At 31.5% G+C, this 22,410-nt stretch overlaps 1 protein-coding gene across 1 annotated transcript in view; it reads left to right on the top strand.

The window, feature by feature from the left end:
• Nucleotides 1-7,172: 7,172 nt before the first annotated feature.
• LOC112687477 (facilitated trehalose transporter Tret1-like) overlaps nt 7,173-22,410 on the top strand; it is a 42,882-nt gene continuing 27,644 nt past the window's right edge. Inside the window, exon 1 of the mRNA XM_025560199.1 lies at nt 7,173-7,349. Coding sequence (XP_025415984.1) covers nt 7,327-7,349 — 23 coding nt within the window. The 5' untranslated portion in view covers nt 7,173-7,326. The remainder of the gene's footprint in view (nt 7,350-22,410) is intronic.

Below are 22,410 nucleotides of genomic sequence, written 5' to 3'. Positions count from 1 at the left end.
AATAGTAGATTTAACAGTATTTTATAATCGCTATAGGGATAGCTATAATGTTAGTGATATTTACTATAATGTACTAAATAAGTTATTATAGTCTTTGTTACAAGAAAATAAAGTAATTTTTACTAAAATTTTATTGTTCAATATATATTTTAATTTAGTTGTTCAAACAGTATTTATAGTAGTACACAATGGAATTTATAATAGATAGAACTGGAAGTTTAGTTCATATCACTGCAGCAGAAATTTAATTTACTATAATTAAGAGTTTATTGAGCTATACTCGTAATAACCACTACTATAAAATTAAGTATTCGTAACCAAGTTTTATAATTAATTATTTTATATATTTAGCAGTACCTGCTGTCATGTATATTATTTTTACTATCAAATTACAATATTATATTCATTCAAATTTTACCTATTATAATTGCTATTTATTTTGGCTAGTACATGCTTTTACTTATAAAATTTAAAAGAACGTTGTTAAATATGGTATCCAAATATAATTTCGTTTTTGTAAAAAAAATATTATTTTTTTTTTTCAATTGTGTTATAGATTTACTGGTTATTTAGTTACTAATTAAAACATACTTAAAATTTTGTATATAGTTATATTCCAAAAATAAATAACAATAAGATATATTATTACTACTTTTATCAAATAAGAATTCACCATGGGCGGCGGACATAAATCTGGTCAAGTCCGTGCATGTTATACAACAAATTTAATACTAATTAATTGCAATTGGTGGAGTATTTAATTGTTCCAGGTCTTATCTTGGTGTCTTATCATGTGCGACGTGGTGCGTTCTCATTCGAAAAATAGTATGCGTTTTTTTACAATAAATAATATAAAAAAATATAAATTTGAAATAATTAGGACAGCTTAGTAATAGGATTTATAATTAAAAAACTAAAGGAGTATGTAGTAAGTAGATATTTATTTAAATCAGGGGTCGGCAATCTTTTGAATCACACGGCCATATTTTTTCTTCAAATGTTTATCAAGGGCCACATTATAATTTTTTTTTTTTCTTATAATATATACTAATAATTGTATTGTTATTACATTTGATTATTTTACATAGAAATATGAGTGTAAAAAATACGAATGTTCCTGGAAAAAATTAAATTTGTTAGCAAATTAAACATAATGGCTTACCTTTGTTTTCGACGAAAAAGTATAAATCAACCCAAAAATTGTTAAAAAAACCGATTCCCATCAAAAATTTCTCTTTTTTTTTAGTCGCCATAATGTTTGGATTTACTTGTAAAATGAAACTATTAAAAACGCAAAGTAACTATCACCATAGATTAAATATATTAGATACATATGTATTAAATACATAGATTAAATATATTTAAAATTTTAAGTTTTAAATATATATAAGTATATTTAATTTATCCTATGACTGAGTGGTGCAGTCATCATTATCTTCGACTCCGAATAGATAATAATAACAATTTCATAGATTAAACTGACTACCTAACTATATAGAATAAACATCAACTTTTGACGATTAGATTAGATTTTATTTATAAAGAAAAAAGAATTGAATAGTATTGAAAATTATATGAAAAATTTTATTGAACAAATATAAAACACAAAAATTAACCACCTTTGTGCGAGCCATAAAAAATTGCCTCGCGGGCTGCGGGTTGCCGACCCCTGATTTAAATAATTTGAACAAAACTCGAAAATAACTGTATACATTAATAATCTACTGCATATTTAGTATATAGTGTAAAAAACTTTCCGTTTTGACTTGAATCCGTAGAAACTTAGAGAATCGTCGTACGTCGAACTTTCTTGAAGGAGTGTTGCAAAATATGATTAATAAACGACTGACAAAAGGGTTATGGTGACCACCATCCATTAACTCATAATAGGTTTTGTAAGAGACAAAATTCTTAAGAATTTTCATTTCATGCCACGCGTGTTGCCTCTTGCCTTATTTTACCTTTCTGTTAGCTACTCGCGCGTGTTCAGTTTTCGCCGAGTTACATTTCGACCGTTACGATTTATTATATTTTTTAGTGATTTGATATATTGCTATAGTATTCAATTATCTGAGCTATAAAATATAATTGATTAAAACATATAAAAAAAATTAACTATAAAATATAGTAATATTCACTATTGAAACCAACTATTTTTATATAGCCTTAATAACTTTACTGTTTTAGTCATTCTACCTATAAAATAGTGATTCTTACTACATTTTCCGTGACCATAAAATTTTAGTAATTTTTTTTCCCGTGTATATTATATTATATGAAATATGTGAATTCGAACCACTTGATCGAAACTATTATATAGTCTTATACATCTACAGGACGTTTATTTATAAATATATTATAAGATCAGTCTTTGATGTCCAAAATTGGTGTTCTGCTGAACCTTCAAACATTCATCCACAAAATATACTCAATGTTTTAAATAAAACATTCCGACTAATTTATTTAAAACTTAAAAAAAAAAAAAAAAACTATTCCACTTGAACTATGACAATCATAAACTACGTTATAATCGTATCAAATTTTTCCGACTGGCAAAGCTTCAAGGTCCGTTTAAGTCACGCATAAATTTCTATCTGGCATAATTCCTCCACGACACTTATTGGTAAAGAAACTGGTTTTCCGAATAGCGCACGACCGTTTCTACAACTCGGAACACGCGAGAGGCTTTTAACATAATATTTGCACTGCGTAATGTTACTATAAACATATTGTAATTTATTACGCGGTGCAGTTACTCGAGCCGCCGGTCATGATCGTTGCGGCATTTACCATAACTATCCCTTAATTAGGCGTGTCTCTGGGGCGGCAGAACAGCGAATCGAGTAATCCTCAAAAATGTCACCGCTTTTCGGTAATTTCACCGTGAGTTTTTTGGAAAACTGGTGATAAATTCAAAATATCATCCTCCTAACACTTTTTACCTACGGAAAACATAATGGTTGACGATCTTTGCGTTAGAAATTACGTGTTAAGCGGATAGAAGCAAAAAAAGAAATTGAACAATAAATATAAAAATAAATCGCATCATATTATATGGTAAGACATTACATGGTTCACTCGGAATCCATAAAAGAAAAAACAAATACAAATAAATTTAAATATCAATTAATACAATAAAGTATGGGTCCAATAGCATTAACAAACATTAGACACACGCGCCAGTTGGCAACCGCTCTTTTAAGGAAAAAACATGTTGGTTTTCTCTCCGTGCGCCGCACGACCGTGGTGATCGAAAAAGTTGTTTTCTAACATGTAAATCTAAACAACCAACGAACGACACCGTATAGAACTTATCACCGTTTGAACATTATATGAAATACTATTATTATTAAAATATATGCCAAGTACTTGATTATTTGGTCTGATAGATCCGAAAAAACAAAAAAAAATGTCATAAAACTCCAAATACGATGTCAAAAAAAAAAACCAGTCGTCGAAACACAAAAAAGTATATTAATGCATATGTCGTGTACGAAATGGTCTTGTCTATTAAGGTTAATAATATAAATATTCAAGTATTTTCATACGGTGAGAATGTGGCGGACGGAGAAAACCGACAGGTGCGGTCCAATAAATATAAAAAAAAAATAGTAATAATAAATAATAATATATAAATAAATGAAAATAAAGACAGCAAAAATATACGATTAGGCTTTTAGTAAGAGCAATTTTGAAATAACAACTAGGCATTAAACGACAAACTATATGCTATACCTTTTACAAAGTTCTTATTATCATTAGTATTGTAATTTGTAATTATCAAATGAAGTATTTTAGCACCGTCCTTGTACTTTTTTTTTCTATAAAGTTCTCCAGCATTAAACTGTTCTCATTTCAATCTTCTACATTATGAATTTTTTTTTATTCCATCAATAAATTTCCACATAGTAGGATGGCTTCCTCCCAACATCGGCGTATTTAAGGAGGGAGAGGTGATCGACAATAACCAAGTTAATTAAATGTTAAGTCTAATGTAACCAGAATTATGAGTAGACCGATACTGTTAAACTTACAACGTTAACTTATCGGGCTACCATTAAATTGTATTTCAGTAATATAATAAAATCACATTTATAACTTAAAAAGTGTTTTCTTTATTTTTCTTCAAACTTCTACCAATGAACGTGTAATTACTGCAACAAAAGATGACTTCGTCGTAAAAACATTTTGAGTCAGTTTATGATCAGACCAATAGTCACCACAATAGTAATTATTAATAAAATAATACAAACCAATAATACATGTAAATCCCTGTGCCATCCGATTTCTGAAAATGAAAAAAATGAATATCGATAATCGAATCAAAAATGAAATTGCAAAAAATAAATATCAATATTTGAAACCAAAATCGAAATCAAAAAAAATTAATATCAATAATCAAAATTGAAATTAAAATCGAATTTTTTTTTTCGATTTCAAGCCCTGCTATAAAACCATGGAAATCCTAAGAATATTCTGTGAAAATAGTAAATACCATGGGAGTTAGTGTCGATGGGGGATTAATCACAAAACAACTGTGTTATAATTTCCAATTTCATTTCATTATTCAACTAGCATGTGTTCTTTTCACATCTCGTTAGAATTTATATTATATTGTTATTAGTTTATTATATTTCTGTGAAGGTATATTATTTTTGATTTTTGGTTTTTTGATAGCTAGTTAATACTTTTATGTATAATTTTAAATTTCCCCAGTAATTGTTTTGAGCGTAAAAAAAACTAATATTATGTATGCAATTTTTTTATTTTTGCAAATTGGAAAATTTTAACTTTAAATTAAGTTAAGTTACTTTTTTTCGAAGTTAACTTTTAACTTAACGAGTTAAAAAAAATCGTTAACTTTCCCAGCCTTGCTATTTCTATAGTACATATTATAGCATGTGGAATATTTTATGTATGAACAGCCGCTTTTATGTTATTCACAGCCATTTTGCATTGGATTTTACGTAGAACGGCAACATCATTATGTGAGTTTTCCTTTGAGTTGACTTTTAATTTCCATGTTTATCGTAATTATTTTATCTTTACCTTTCTATGCAATACTAATATATTGTATTGTTTTGTTTTTTATCTTCACGATGTAAAAATCCACTGTACAATATTAAATCTTTATTTGTATTACTTTTTACTTATTCCATTGAAAATAGTATTAAATATGGTATTTTTTTCACTACATATTATTTTTCTAACCAACGAAATCATTAAATTAATTAGTCTTTCTTTTCTGCTTATTCTACCAAATTAATTACCATTTAATAATCTCTGTAAGAGATCATGCCACTCCCACCGCTTATTTACACTCTTATCATCGATTATATAGTATTATATATATAATAAATAATATAATAATAATAATATTTAATTATAACTGATGCTCTTATTTTCCTATCGGGGTTGAAGTAGAGCGGTACACGAAGCGTTCGCTGAGTTCCCTTCATCACTTCTAACACCGTGCGTAAAAAACGTTACCCCGTTTTTAATGATTTACTTCAGTGGTTACCAACTGCGGTCCATAATCATTTACTAACCGGCCCACTAAAGTATCATATCAAATTGAAAAATTTGACTTTCGGCGTTACGAATATGAGTGCATCAAAAAGTTGATCAATGAGATACAAATTTGAACACCACCTGACGAGTTCAAAAATAAAATTTTAGTTCGCATATTTTCGCATATTTCGAGGGTTTTTATATAAATGTGCATATTTTAAAATAAAATTGCATTTTACTGCACTTCATTGCAATTTACTTGTGATTTTTTTTTACATTAATGTTTCATGAAAATGTCGGATTTTAAGAATATTTTAAAATATATTTGTTAATAAAAACGTCGCCAATATAAAAAGAAAACCTGTTTGAAATTATAGGTCTTACTTTAATAATTTAATATTGTGAAATTACTACTTTACATCCTGATAGGCGATAAAGCTGGTAATAATTCTAGCTAAATTTAATTAAAACCTTAAGTAATCGACAGTCGTTATATTCTCGAATACTCTGAGAACAGATCCGAAAAAACTATTATTTAGGAAAGCATTAAGTAGGTAATTCCAAGTATTCAAAGTATCATTTAGTAACTATCGAGATTGTCGTGACAGCACGATACAAGAATATTCTGAGAGTTTAGTCGTGTGCGATCTGTAGTATGATTTTTTTATATCGGTTTCCTTTAATTTTAAAATGCCAAAAATCGAAACGAATCGAATTTATAGTTACGTGGCCGGATTCGGTGAACATATATTGCATCCAATGGAGTTGTTTTATTTTGTAAAATGTTCGAAGTAAAGGTGAACAGTGACAAACGTTTTTGCGTAACTCAGCATTGAAAAACTGAGAAACATGATCGACCTGCTAATTGTTAAGCTAAAAAGAGTAGTTAAACGCAACCGCTTATCACGACTCAACCATCACAAAAATCTGATTTTAACAAAGATTTATGCAAAGCAATGTTAAAATCAAACATTTCGTTGGAAAAACTAAGCAACGCCCGTTTTCGATCGTTTACAAAATAATAAATACAACATAATACCTATATCATATTAATTAATAATTAAACTGTGCATGTTTTCCCCATATTTTAATTATTATTTTGACCAAAAACAAAAATAACTTTTTATGTTTTTTTTAAAAAAAATCTTGATAGTTTTTAGTGCATGAACTTCCGGACAATAATTATAACCATGATCTATAATATATTCAAATCTACTAGCATCTGACTACGCCCGATAATAAATAAAAGTAACCATATCATTTTTATAACTTATAATGTTAGTTATTGCTGTTTTATAGTAATCAAACATGAATAATAAAAGAAAAAATAATAACTTACTTTCATATTTCAATAAAAGTACTAAGTCAGCTGTCGACACTATCTAAGTAAAAAGTTTTGAGAGGGTGGGGGATTTTTCCAATTTTCCCCTCCTATTTGGCTATGTCGTTTTCTTTTTTTGATTCCGCCCCTTTCAGAAATCATGTCTATGCCACTGCGTGTGTGTGTGTGTTTCTTTGCGTCTCTGCGTGTAATCGTATACTGGTGCGTTGTTCAAATGCGGCGGCCAAACGGTTACTCGAACGGTGTCCTGCCCACGCGAAACAATGTTCTCGGGCCGACCCGCTACGCGCGCGCGCACGACGAAGCAGTCGCAACCGGTGTACCGCTTGCACGATCTTGTCGACAACACCTGATTCCGTGGTCAGACCGCGGCCGGGACACTCTTACGAACGCGTTTTCGATTCGTGCCAACGCGACCGGGGAAGTGTGGAAAAGGATAACCGATAAAGGCAAAAGAATATCCCGCCGCCATCATGGAGGACGTCCGCAACGAACCGTAAGTCTTACCCCGGGGGGGGGGGGACTTGAGCGACGGGACGGCGCGGGAACTGAACGTTTTCGAACCCGAAATCGTCTCGAAAATCGCGATAACCGATACTTATGCTATCGCTATTATTATTACTTAATATTGCATCCATCACGATTGCACATGATAACGTATAATAACCGGGGGGTGCGATCGCCATTGTGGCGTTTGCGTGTCAATCGAAATCGATCGACTAACCCGCAGGTACTACGAGTAAGTTACAAATATTTATTGTTCACAGTGATTAGAGGTTACAAGAATTTTTCTTTGTTTTCGCATCCTTTTGACGATGCGACCGTTTCCGAGCGCTTGCCGTTACGAACACAAAAAGAGGGTTTTCTTTATTTTTTTAGAACCGCTAGTCACGAGCGTAGACAATAACGATTTACGACTCGAAACGCACGGATGGATTATCAGTTACACACGATTGAGCATGGTCAAATTTTCGGTTTTATTATTTTCAACATTGTCTTATCCAATAACTTCCGTATAAACGACTGAGCGCGATATCATCACCCGATATTTCGACCGAAAAAGGTAAAACGTATTCGACCGTTCGGTAGCCTAAAATATTTCTACATTATTTCATGTAATTCCATTGGCCCGTGATTATTATTGTTATTCTACATTGCTTATGATTGTACACGCGTGACCGAGACATTTTACTATTAGCAGAGTCTCCTGATCATTTTTTCGGTGCATTCACTTTCCGGGTTTTTCAATTTTCAACATGTTTTCTTACTGCGTTGAACGTATACGCACGTTTTCCGGAGTGTTAAAATTGACGAACACGCGGCAACCCCTCGAGTCCAAAACGTTGTGTGACATAACGATTCTTTAATATTATCGTTGTACGTGTTTTTTTTTTTTTTTTTTTACCAAGTCGAACATTCATCTTTTACACATTTCCCGTTGTAGAATACGATCATCTAGACCAGCGTTTCATAAACTGTGTTCCGCGTTACCCTGGCGTTCCGCGAAGATTTAGTAATTTTTTAAAACTTTTTTTGAAAATTACTTTAAAATGTCCAACTAAATTAGAAATTAGTAAACTAGTGATTAGTAATGGTGAATAAATGTTTGCATTGTAGAAAAAAAAATCTTTGTATATTAAATAACAACGTATAAGCCGTATGGAATGGTCTAAATTTATATTTTGTCTAATTAAAATAAATATTATTAAAGTATTATTATATAATATATAATTACATACATACAGTGGAGCATCGGTTATCTGCACGTCAATTATCCGCACTATAAAATTTTTGAGTACAAATTTATTTTTAGTTTAATTTAATTTAGTTTTATCATTCGTTATATTATATCGTGTACTATAATGTTACATTATATATATATATATATATGTGTGTGTGTGTATGAATATTATATTTAGTATTATATCTAGTAAATTAGTTTTTAACTTTATATTACAATTTTCAATGGTTGTTTGATTATCCGCACAAATCGATTATTCGCACCCCCTTCGGGCTCAATTAGTGCGGATAATCGACGCTCCACTGTATTATGTATACAATTATTTTTATTTAAACATATTTTTTGAATTAAATATCTTTAATACAATATTATTATATGATTATAATTTATTTACAAATAATCTATAAAAAAAAATACGAGTTCCACAATAAATGTGGACATCAAAAAGGGTTCCACGGGTGAAAAAGTTTAAGAAACGCTACTCCAGACGAAAGCTCGGGGTGTAACGGTGGTGTGAAGTTTGTCACGCGCGCACCGCTACAATAGGTACGTTTTGTTGTGCACGGTGTTTCGATGAAATAGTACTTGTTCGGCGAGTTTATTACGGTGCATTATTATTATAACTGTTATTATGTGGCACGTAAAACTGTAACGACACGACTGCGGTGATACTAAAATTTATAATAATTTGATAACCGTTGCGGTCAACGTAATGGCCGCAGTAATTCTATAATAAAACGAGACAGGTCGAAGATGCATAAAAAGAACAAAAAAAAAAACAGTAGTTTTATTAGGTACTCTGCGCACCAAATCGTCCGTATCGAGTGAGCTTCAGTCCGTAGGGCTGCATTTTGAACAACATTCGGCGACGAGGTCCAACCGTTTTTTACTGTAGGCGGTGTGTGTGTGTGTGTGTTATGTTTTTTTTTTTTTTTTGTAACGAAGCGCTAACACCGTGTTTATCTAACGGTTATGTATCGAAAATTGTGTGTCGTAACATTTCCGGCATAGACACAGATGGTCGTCGATTGAAATCGATTTTCGGTCATCTCCATGATCATAATACGGACTACGTATGGATCGAAAAACCGTTCATTGTTTCCACGAGAACCGACGATTATTTTCGTTAACTTTCAATGGCCTTCTCACGCCCGTCGTAGAATACTTAGGGCATCCCGCCAGGGGCGTATTTATACTTATTTCTAGGGAGCGGGGGGGAGGGGGCCTTGATTTTTTTTTCTTCGATTCGGGCACAATATTCACAAGTAAAATTGTTGGTAATATTTAAGGCGAATACTTAATATTTATGGTTTTTTTATTTTATTTTTTTTTTCATCTAATTCCGGATCCACTTAGAACGGACTTTTATGTAGTTCATTTTTAACACCTATCTGTGTTTTGAAATTTTTGCTTGTGTTTTATTTGATTTCTCACTGAGTATGGACCAGGGCTTACATCAAAATAATATATATTGTTTACCGTTATGGGACATTTAAACGTTATAAGCAATTGAGCGTTTAACGCTATTAATAATCTAAACATTATTCAATTTAAGCGTTTGAACGTTATATAAATTTAAACTTTTAAAAAATTTTCCGTTTACCGTTATTGGCAATTAAATCGTTATGAACAATTTAGCGTTTTGCGTTATTTTGATTAATGTAAAATTTGAAACGTTTTCAAATGTAGTATTTAGCAATCAATACTATGTAAAATAACATTACACATTTTAAATATTATATTAAATATTTATTACCTTTAACCAGTGTTGTATTGGTAAGTATATTTGTGGTTATACGCACTAAAAAAATATGGATATTAATCCTAAAATAAATTTTCTTGTTTCGCTCGATACGTTCGGAAAAATTTAATTAATCCTTTGTAACTACATGTTTATAACTTATATTAAGACTTTAAAATATAACTCTACAAGATATAATATACATTTGCAGGCGCGTTATAAATTACATAATGCAGATTTAAGAAACATGGGCTGAATGTTCACACTCCATAATATTTTATTCAATGTTATTCACTACAGTTAACAAAATACTATAAACACAGCGTACACTGTAATCTTCAACAGCTAAATACGTCAATCAACTTCATGGTTTACAACAATTTTTTCCAATGAACTATTAAATTATTATTAGTTTTTTTGTTTTCTATTTATTTTAGAAGCTTACTCGTATACCCGTAAAATAATATTTTACAATAGGAATACGCCGAAAATCGAAAATCTGCTGATGTGAATACGCCGTATATCCGCCGCGTATACTTACCAATATACCCCTGCCTTTAACTATATTCTCATAATACATAACATATAAATAAAGCAATCATATTTGTTGTACAATAACAATAAAATGCACATACTACGTAAAATATGAATGTATTGTTAATTTATAACTTAGGTGCATTGTGATTTTCAACAAATAAGTATTTCAATCAATTTTATGGTATATAACAATCTTTTCCAATGAACTATGAAATTATTATTATTATTATTATTTTTATTTTCGAGTTATTTTAGAAGCGTCTACACGTAAAATAATATTTTACATTAGGAATACGCTGGAAATCGAAAAATCTGATGATGGGTAGACGCCGTATTCATTCCAATACACCTCTGCCTTTAACGACATATTTTTTTTTGTAATTCTCATAACACATAACTTATATATAAAGCAATCATATTTGTTGTACAATAACAATAAAATTCACATAATACGTAAAATATGTATGTATTGTCGATTTATAACTTAGGTATGATGTATTACTAATGTTTCATTAGTGTTCACCAAAATTATTTTTGATAAGGGGCCGTACCGACAACATCCGACGTATTTTCAAAAAGCATATTTATTAATTATGATTGGTAATGCTTATTTATATATTATTAGTTGATACATTTATTGCTGTTTTGAATATCCTTTTTTATACATATTTTATTTGGATTACCTTGTAATTTAAGTCAATTCTACAAAAATAACTATGATCCAAATTTATTTTTCTAATAGTTATAAATATTTTTCCATGGCAATTTCTTTTATGTTTCAATCGTTAATCGTTTTCTGTTATGTTATTCGCTATTAGTTTTAATCGTTTTTCGTTTCTGTTTCGTTAACTGTTATCAATTTCAATCACTTTTTGAATGGTTTAAAGTTATACCTGAAACGTTATAAAAACGTTTTGGTGCCCTAGTATGGACACCAAGTATCGATATAAAATGATCCATATTAAAAAATTTGAAATATTTATCCCACATATGATCGATTCCTCAAATACGGACTCAGGGGGGAACGCCCCATTTGGAACCCCTAAAATACGTCCCTGGATCCCGCGAGAACTCGCTATGGTGTAAGGCGGTAGTGGTTTACCGTTTTTATGGTGCGTGTGTTTTATTTTTTATTTCTGTCGGAGCGCGAATACCGAGTCGATCTTGGGCGCTTGCGTTATATTTTTTTGATTTCGTGATAAACGTGCATCGAAAATAGTCCGTCACAACTTTTCAAAAACATTGTCACGGATTGTATCTCAGGTGAGATCGATTTCTGGCCATCTCAATAATTAGTTAAAAATATTTGATTTGAAAAGTCGTAAATTTCCACAAAAATTGACGATCATTCGTTGTTCATTCTTCATTTGTTCATAACCATCCATAATGTCACCTTTACATGCAAACTCGAATCGTAGTAAACGAGGCGAAAACTCACAATAGTATAAAAAGGTGTCGCAGGTTTTTCGTTTTATTGTGATCCGATTTTACTGCCACACGTGGATTAGGTATAATTTGATTTATTGCTAATATATGTTTATACGTACAAAAACGCTTTTCATACCGATTACATTTAATATCCGGATAACATTTTATTTCTTTCCGATAATACCTACAATTCATTTCAAGTTTATTATTTTTCTTTATTTTATTTCACGAAGTTTGCTCGATAAAAACTTTGTCGTACATGAATACGAACAGTTGAGCATTGATTGGTTTACGGATGGTCGATTTCAATTTTATGTTTTAACATAATATTTTAATGAATGTCACAACTTTCGATAGTTTCTTCCTTTTTTTTTTATCATTTAACAAAAGAAACACATTGCAGTCAACAAATGATTTATTGGACCAGTTTTGATATTGAATAATTTACTTTATTCATAATTTATTCACACATTATGTTATCGGATCTTTTTCAGTGTTTGAATGAAACGTAGTTTGTGAAAACACGTTCACGCGTTCACGTTCATATTTTGTGAACATGAGCACGGACGTTACTTGTTTTTATATTATTAAAAAAAATATTTTAAAATAAAAATAAATAAAATAAAATAAAATAAAAAAAAACAAAATAAAAATTAATTATATTTTAAATATTTTAATATTTTATATTATTTACTTGTTGTTTATATTCGTAATGAATTTGAAAGGTTTTTGGAGCATTCAAAATTTATTTACGGTCTTAAATATATATAGATTATAATATGTATAAGTATAGGTTTTAAACATATAGTAAAATATACTTAATACATATACATATACAATATATTATAAATTTCCCATTTACATCGAATGCAGGTAAATTATGCAGTAATTAATATAAAATAAAAAATTTTAATTAATGCTTATTTTTTCATAAAACATAAACGTAAACGAGTTTTTCTGAACGACATATTTTTAAGTGAACGTTCCGAACACTAATTTTTTTTTTAATACTATTTAAAAATAGAACCAAGAATGAATGTCTTAATACAAATATAATGTAAAATTTACCACGTTTTCAATGTGTTATTTGTGTCCTTTCGCTGCTTTGTAGTTCAAATGAAATCCGTCATATTTATATATATATATATATATTTTCTCACTATCCCATTACAACATTGTTCAACGATTACTGTTTCTAATAAGTATATTTATATAATAATCGATTTTTCTACACTTTTCGACATAATTTAACTTAGGAAAAATCTAACTATAACATTTTCACACGGACTTAATATAATTTAACATTTATTAATAATATCTAATAGCTTAATACAAACATTATGTTTTACTGAATTTCCATCATTCTTTCCTCTAAATAAACCTACTTAATTTAAAATATTCATTCGCATTTATCGTCCCGGACGTGCATCTGATAAATGCGATTGAGCTATCGAATTATATTCAATTACTTTCTAAAATCTTTACATACAATCACTCACTCACTCGCTCGCTCACTGATCAACGTTGAACCAAATCTACCATTCCGGTTTATTTGAAATTTTGGAAGAATGAACTTTATATAGATACCAGAGCAGGGGCGGATCTAGGCGGGAGAAGGTGTTCAGGGGGTCAGCTAACCCACAGTTAATATTTGTTGACAAAATTGGCCTCTTGGAATTTTTTTTTCTCTTTTTAGACCTTGATTTGGACTCAAATTCATAATTTATAATTAAAATTATATTGTTCTAATAGAAAGTTAAGTAAATCATATTTTATTTCATACGTTTGTTGCGCTGATAAAATTAGATGATATTTATTAATCGTAAATAAGTCATTATCGGTGGTATCACTAATTCTAAAATGTAATATAAATATACTTATACACTTTTATGAGCATATTGTTTTTTTTTTTTTTTTTTTACAAGGTATTAAATTCTAATTCAGTTTCATCCCTATTAAATGGCTTCTTGAAATGGCTTGACCCATAGTTTCACGACTCTGGATCCGCCCCTGTACCAGAGATGTGCGACTGGCGGTCCGCGTAATTTTTTTATTTGATACGTGCTACATTTTTAAATTACTTCATATTATTTTAGCGTTTATGGGTATGTAATTTCATTATGCTCATCGTAAAATGTTGATAAAAATAAATATTCTTATCTGGTATTGGTCTGTAGCTAAATTATTAAATGTCTTAATATTATATATATCTATATCAACGAGCTAACATAATTATAAATATTAGTTATTTTATTGTGTTGGTCTGATCGTAAAATTTAACTATATAAAACAAAATTAGTTTTTTTAATTTGTTTTTAGTATTTGATGCTAACTGTCAATTTTAATAATCTTTTTGTTTTTTACTTTCTTTACACTGACCCGATAGATTTTAAAACTCTAAAAATTGACCCACTAGTAACTTTGAGTTGCACATCCCTGATACATACCATGTATGAATATATGGATGCAGTATAAAAGAATTTTACGAAAATCGTATTTTTAAAAATCGAATAAATGTTAGGCTCCGGGTTGGGTTTATGAATTTTTTACTTTTAGATATCATCGGAAATATTTTATTTTGTTTGATATGTTGATTTTAATAATTATTGATTGATGTTAAATAGTTATAAATAACGTACAGATATAGCCTATATATAATATAACCTATATATATAGACTAAGAATAAATATAATTAGAATATAATATGTGCCTTATAATTTTGTGCTTTTTTTCAAGCTTATTCTTTTTTTTTTTTTTTTTGTATCAAATAGTAATTTGGATGTGGTAAAAAAAAACATTACATTTAAATACTAAACAATACAATATTAAAAACAATTGTATTGTTTATTGCTATCAAATGAGCAAGGTTAGTTTGACTGAAAATACGTAATTTACCCTATATTTTGTTTTTCAACGGAAAATGTGAAAATTACAATAGGATTTGGTTTTTTCGGAATTTAAATAAAACAACAATTACAACACGCTGCGTTATTGTGTTTAAATGAAAAAAAACACGATACAATCAAGCGAATTCAATGCGAAAAATAATAACACCCTGCAACAATGACGCGGTTATTTACAAAACTCAATTTAAAATAAACATCTCAAACGATTCGTCATCCATAATTTATATGGAAAAATATGGAAATAATAATGGCGTAGAAGTATTAGTAAAATTAATAGTAGTAGTATTACACGACACCGCATCGCCCTAATTTTAACAGTATTTTCTTAAAACGTCATATCCAACAGCGTCCGGGTCGAATTAACGTAAGTATAGGCTTTTGGGAGCTAAAGGACTAAAAATTTTCAAGCGCAAAGCTCTATGCGGACGATACAGAAAACGCGGTTATTGGTAACGATTTGGTTGCGCACTACACGTATATTCGCCACCGTCCACGACGCAATAAAAACTTAATTACGATAATATTAAATTTTAATGCGCAACCCGCGCAGTTAACCGTTCAATATATTTGGTCCACTTGATGCTTTGAGCGTTTGACAGGGCCGCCTCGCAGTAAGCTGGCAGGCCGCGAACCATTATGATCTAGCCCTCGTCTCCTTTTGAAATATAATTTTCTGAAATTTAAAAATAAACGACTGGATAACATTTTGAGAAACCGTTGCTCGTTGATACCAAACATGGTGCAGTGCACTGTTAACGTCGTTTGTCGGACTAACTCTGATGTGCTATCAAACTCATCATTTGTACTTGCACAATGAAACGTTTTAATATTACGATATATCCGTACAGATAATACGTATTTCATTATACCGCGGTGTAGTATCGTGTTCGGGTGCAGCATGGTCGCAGTTTTAGTTTCGGTTAAATCTCGTAACCCGGCCCGTTGGACACTTAAGGTCCAAAATCTGGGTCTCTAGTAACTTGAAGTTGCTCGTCCTCGGTGCGGACAATCGTATACAATTCGATTGGTAGCGGGCGTTTCGCGAAGTGTCGCATACGTTCGCCATGATCTCGCGAAACTTCAGCGCACTGTTCCAATACTATTCGCTAAAGCTAAAAAGAACATTCCACTGAAAATTTCGAACCGGTCATTCGCAACTAGGTCTCCTTGTTTGACACTTGGACGCTCTCGTGTGTTCATGTGAAATTAAAATTCGATTTTCAACGTACGTTGGTTAAAATGTTCCGTGCCCATGTCATCTATATTCACGTGTATCCGCGAAATTGTGTATTCACGTGTTTCCGCTTTGAGTTTCATAGTTCTCCGATTAGGAAAAATATGGTCTTACTCGTATCATGAATATAGATTCGATCATTTTGATGAACTATAGGATATGAATAGCAAATAATATACGTTTTGATATTAACTAAAATCATTCACGTGATTATGACTCCGATATGTGTTCACGTGTTTTAGCATTCAACAATTAACGTCCGTCAACCATAAGTGTTTTATGTTGTTGCGTTCACGTGTTTACGCGTGTCCGCAAACGCGTATGTTTGTATTCACTTATAAAAGCAAGACCCCAAATCACAACCCGTACAATGGTTCTCGGGCCCTTTCCGTTCGATTCAAAATTATAAAACGTCGCCGCGGCACCCAAAAGTGTAAAGAATTCTTTCGTACCGTCGAGATCGTATTAAAAACTGGGATTTACTTCGTCCCGAACCAAACGGTAAAATTCAATTTCCGCGAATATTTCACGTGCTCCCATCACCTAGATGGCTTTTAAAGTAGGACAAAAATAAATAAAAAAGGTTATGCTTTGTTCTTTTTGTTTTGCCTGCGGACTAGTGTTTGAAATTTAAAAAAGAGCATAAGTAAATATAAATATAACAATATCGGTGTATCGATTACAAAAATATATACACGTATGAAACAAGTACGATTTAAAATTAAAAAAACAATATGAAAGTCGCAGTCGCGATTTAAAACCGATATTTATTGTTTTGTAATTCGTACCACTAGTTCATGTCAGAATCTCATAATATAGATACCTACTGATGAATATTTCAAAGTTTGAAATCTATATTTTCTAATTATGGCTATTCATAATTAGCCTTTCCATTATAACGCGAACCGGTTCCTTTTTTTTTTATTGCGGACGGTCGTACGATTATTTTTTTTTTTTCAAAAGCTAACGGTCGTAGGATTTCGAATCGCCGCTATGCCATTTAACATTTATCGCATTGTCTCACCCGAACTTGCGATTGTTCCGTGCCCGGTGCAGTTCGACGGACGCGAACGAGACATCTTAAAGGTGATTAGAGCCCGAACACGAACGAACGCAAGCGAATGCTACTGAACGAATGCGAACGCATATTCGCTAGAAATTTGGCCGCGACCGCTTGCATTGTTCGCTCGTTCGTGTTCGACTGTTTTCGGTTCCGCAAAAATCTTCGCTCCTAAATGCCTATTAAACACACATTTAGTATCGACAAAGCGATGCGGGCCGAATTCCGTTTAAACTAGTGATGGGCACTGTCGAATAGTACTATCGAACTATTCGATAGTACAGCATATTCGAATTCTTCGATAGTTTTCGAAATATTCGTTTGTTCCGAATTATTCGATAGTTTAAAATTCTTCAGTTATTCGATAGTTTACGACTTCTGAATTATTCGGTAAAATTTGAAATTAGCTTAGCTTAAACAATATTTATTTTACTTCGAGATACCTAATCACCGTTGTGTTAACCGATTACTGATAAGAATAACGATTGACAAAAAAACGTTAACGCGTTAACATTTTGATTTTTCTATTCGATACATTCGAATAAACTAACTAATTATAACTATGATTATAACTTATTATTTAACTATTCGGTCGTATAAAATAATAATATTCGATAGTTTATGCTTACTAACGAATACTATTCGACGGTGTAAACTATTCGATAGTGCCCGTCACTAGTTTAAACCGAACGGAGAGTTTCTTCGATCGCACCGCTCTTGGGGCGAACGCTTCCGAAAGCGAAGGAATGCTGTCGTTCGCGTTCGGCCGCACCGTTTACGGTTGGATCGTTCGGTAGCATTCGCTTGCGTTCGTTCGTTCGTGTTCGGGCTCTAATTTAAACGCACTTTTACACGCGGCCGAGGCGTTGGAGCGCACCTGACCGCCGAATCGTCGAGTTCACGCGTTTTCCGGACGTGACGATCAGCGGTCTTAACGACCGTAGCAGTCGTACGATGCGAGTAATAATTTTACGCGACATCCGGCTGGAAACGTCTGGAACGATTATCGTCCGCGGAGCGCTCGTAAACATCGTTCGTCCGTGTTGTCCAACGGGTTACGTAACCGTATGAACACAACCCGATACGGAGGGACACGTTTCGACGGTGCGGCGGCACGTGACGATCGAAAACGGTCCGGCGGATACGTTGCCGTTGAATTTCCATTTCGACGGTTTTAACGTGTTTCCCTATGGGCGACGAGAACGGACCGTTGTGCGGTAACATAACCCTACGGATGTAAATATGTAGGCGTACATGAGTTGCGAACAATATCGCGTTACACATCGGCAGCTCGAGTTCGAACGGTGTACGATCTAGGTGTACCCGGACACGAGAGGGGTTGCCGAAGAGAAAAATATGGTAAACGTAAACGCTTACGTTCTTTTCGCATACAAGTTTAACGTTCGTCGTTTTTTTTTTTTTTTTTTTTTTTTTTCATTCCGTTTTAACCGACCGAGAGAGTACGCTGTCGCGCGTTATTTTCGATCGGTAATCGTTCGTTCAATGTGGAACCTCGGACTCCAACACCAAAGCCGTTTCGAATAAGTTAGATGCGTTTGAACTATGGTCTTACGGTAGAATCTTGAGAATTTCGTGGACTGAGAAAATTACCAATGTTGAGGTATTGCGTAGAATGTGAAAGGAATCAGTGGTAACGGTTAAACGCAGAAAACTCCAGTACTCGTGGCATATTATGCGGAACAAGTGTAGATATGATCTTCTCCGACGTACTCTAAAAGGGAAAACAGGCAGCAAAAGATCGCCTGGAAGACGAAGAACATCGTGGCTGGCCAACCTCAGAACATGGTTTGACAAAAGTTCGGTGGAACCATTCCGGAGTGCCACTGATAGGGCTAACCTAACGGATCGGCAGCGAAAAACACGTCTTTCAGAAGGTTGTAATGGTTTTGCAAAACGATTTTAAGAGTTTTCATTCGAGTCGAGCTCCGGATGCACTTCCCGGGTGAGAAAAGAGAGAGAGAAAAAAAAAACAATAGAGAAGTACGGTAAAACGGGTCGTGGAAAAATCAACAAACCTCGGGGACGTGAAACGGAACGAACGGTAAGGACGTGGTACCGTTTCGATCCTGTCCGCGGAACGACTAAACGTTATTAGATACTTTTCAAAAATCAACCGGAATGATGGAGTGTACGACGCGGTTTGGTTTATTACCACAACGAGGTTCACGTTAGCGTCTCTTATTGAATTTATAAATGTGTTAGGCTTGCGCAGATCGACATATGTTAATAACAGATTACTAACTGATTGGTTACGGATCATTTATGCAAGCTTAATTTCTCCGGTTTTAGTCGAACGGATAGTGATTTGTGACAGCGAAAATAATAATAATATTCGAATAATAAAATAATATCAATAGTTATAAATAATTTATAACAAACCTTATAATTATATTTAAATATTTAATAGTTTAAAATTTAAATAACAACCAGACTGAACACTAAATACGCATTTGTTTAGATAAATTTTGTGACATGAAAAATAAATCTATATTATCAACAATAAGATTAGATAATGATAAAATTTTAGGAAAATATGATGCGGAACTATAACGGTTTTTTTTTTAATGGAATAAAAAATAAAAGCTGTATGTAAACCGCGGCAAAATTAATCTTTTTCTCAAAGTCGATGTGTTAACTGCGGCAAGAAAAAATTTAATATTAAACGATCTGCAAAAACACCGATGAGATACATTCAACAAGCTGCAGCAATTTATTTTATATACCTACCTACGAAATTATATACTATATAGTACTTAAATCATATATATCTCTATGTGCACCTAATGTGATCAACAGCGATTGGGTATAATAAAATGAACTATAATAACTATAAATAATAATTCAGGTGAATCAGTATAATCATTCAATAAGTCGTAAAAAACATAATGTCAGAAATATTTCTCTTTAATACATGATATGCATAACCCAGTTAGAAAATTTGGAAATTATATGAGTCCCTTGAGATAGGTATATTTATATTACAATTTAAACAATTTATATTCAACATTTTCAATGATATCTTTATATGAAGAATAACTAAATGACCAAACGATTGAGCCAAACTTAAAATTAAATTTAACAAAAAAAAATAGAATCCAATTGTGCACGATCATTAAGGGCTTCAATAATTTTAGATTGATAAAGTAATACATTTGTTTAAATTAATTTTGAGAGTTTGAATCCATGCTGCTTTATGCTAATGTAGGGTAACATCATTGCTGTAAGTTTTTTAACTTATTATAACTTCGAATATTATTAGTACAAGATACATTTTGCTAATTGGTCTATAATTAGAAACGATTTATAAATCGGCGTAGGAAAATAACAAGTACATTCGGGTATATGATCCCCGTCAGTCATTATGACTATAATTGTTCAACGCTGTGGTCCATTAATGAACACCACCGTTGTGTGGCTAATATGATAAATACATATTTTGCAAGATTAACGTAGCCTTGAAGTCCGGCAACAGGTCTATAAATATTAATCATGGAAATTTAAAGTGCAGATATAATCCGGCCAGTTAAATCTTAGGGGTTCCACAAGATGGTTATATAGGCGGACATTTACTATCGTTAAACAAATATCGAATATCTGCACGAAATACTTTGAAGGCCGTAAAAGTTTAGGAACCGCTGCTCTAGTCGACATTAGGATTTACCGCTAGCTATCAGCTAAATTAAAAAACACAAAATCCTTTCGAGCATTACGAAAATTGCTTGGTACAACGTAGAACGAACGGATTATATTGATGATTGCTCAATAAATTTATTACAAAATAAATTATTAAAATATAGATATTCTATCGATAACAGACGTGCTTTGGTTCAGATACTGAATACATCGTTATTGTTATCCATCAGAAATTTCCAATTTCGATTCCTTTTGGTTTTGCGTTCAATAGCATTGTATTGTAATATACTAATAACTAGGGTTCGGAAGTAATAGGAGTTGCATAATGTTCTGATTTATAGCAGACCAAGTTAGAAATCTGAGCTATACAATGTTTAGTTTAAAAATTGAAAATTAAAAATGCATACTTTGCATTTTCGTTAATTTTATAGAAAAAGTGCATATTTCGTCGATTTTCATCGATTTTCGCATATTTTTATGCATACTTAATATTTTAATTTTTAACTAATTTAATTTAAATAATGTTACATAACACAACGCTAATAATGCGGAAAACATGCATCATACAACTCAATATTATTTTTTGTGATTATTTATTGTCATTTATTATTGTCTACTATGAATTTAATGATAATATTGGTAGTTAAAAGCAAACAATTAAACAGGTATTATACACATATAATTATTTCGTATTTCACAATAAAACTATTTTTTCTATAAAACTCAATACCAACTGGTTATACAACATATTTTAGTTTTTAATTATACAATTTTTTTAAATATAGGTTTTTAGAATTTTCTAAATAACTTTTAATAGATAAATAAATATTTTTTTTTGCATATTTCATATTTTTTCATACATATCCAATAATTTTTTCGTTCATATTTTGCCTTTTTTTGGATCCTATAACTTCCGAACCCCACTAATAACAGAAAATTGAATAGTATTTAACTATTGTTAAATGGGATTAATTCTCAATAATAATTGATTACATTTTATACCGATTTATGCAACAAAAATTTGATGAGTATTCAAACTCTATAATTTTAATATCGGTACTGCATAGTCGGAAAAACCATTTACTCCAATATTTCATTATTATTTTTTGAAATGCAAACGGTGCGTTTATTATAAAGCGATAATGTGCATTTTTACGTTTCCACATGATGATAATGGATATCGATCACACTGAAAAAATAAAATTAAGATAGAATAGATCGAATTTTTATGAACATACTTTATACATCATAAGGG

Source organism: Sipha flava, unplaced genomic scaffold (assembly GCF_003268045.1).
Source record: "Sipha flava isolate LNK unplaced genomic scaffold, YSA_version1 34_pilon_pilon, whole genome shotgun sequence".
In the NCBI taxonomy this organism is placed as follows: domain Eukaryota; kingdom Metazoa; phylum Arthropoda; class Insecta; order Hemiptera; family Aphididae; genus Sipha; species Sipha flava.
This window is presented reverse-complemented; position numbering and strand designations above follow the sequence as displayed.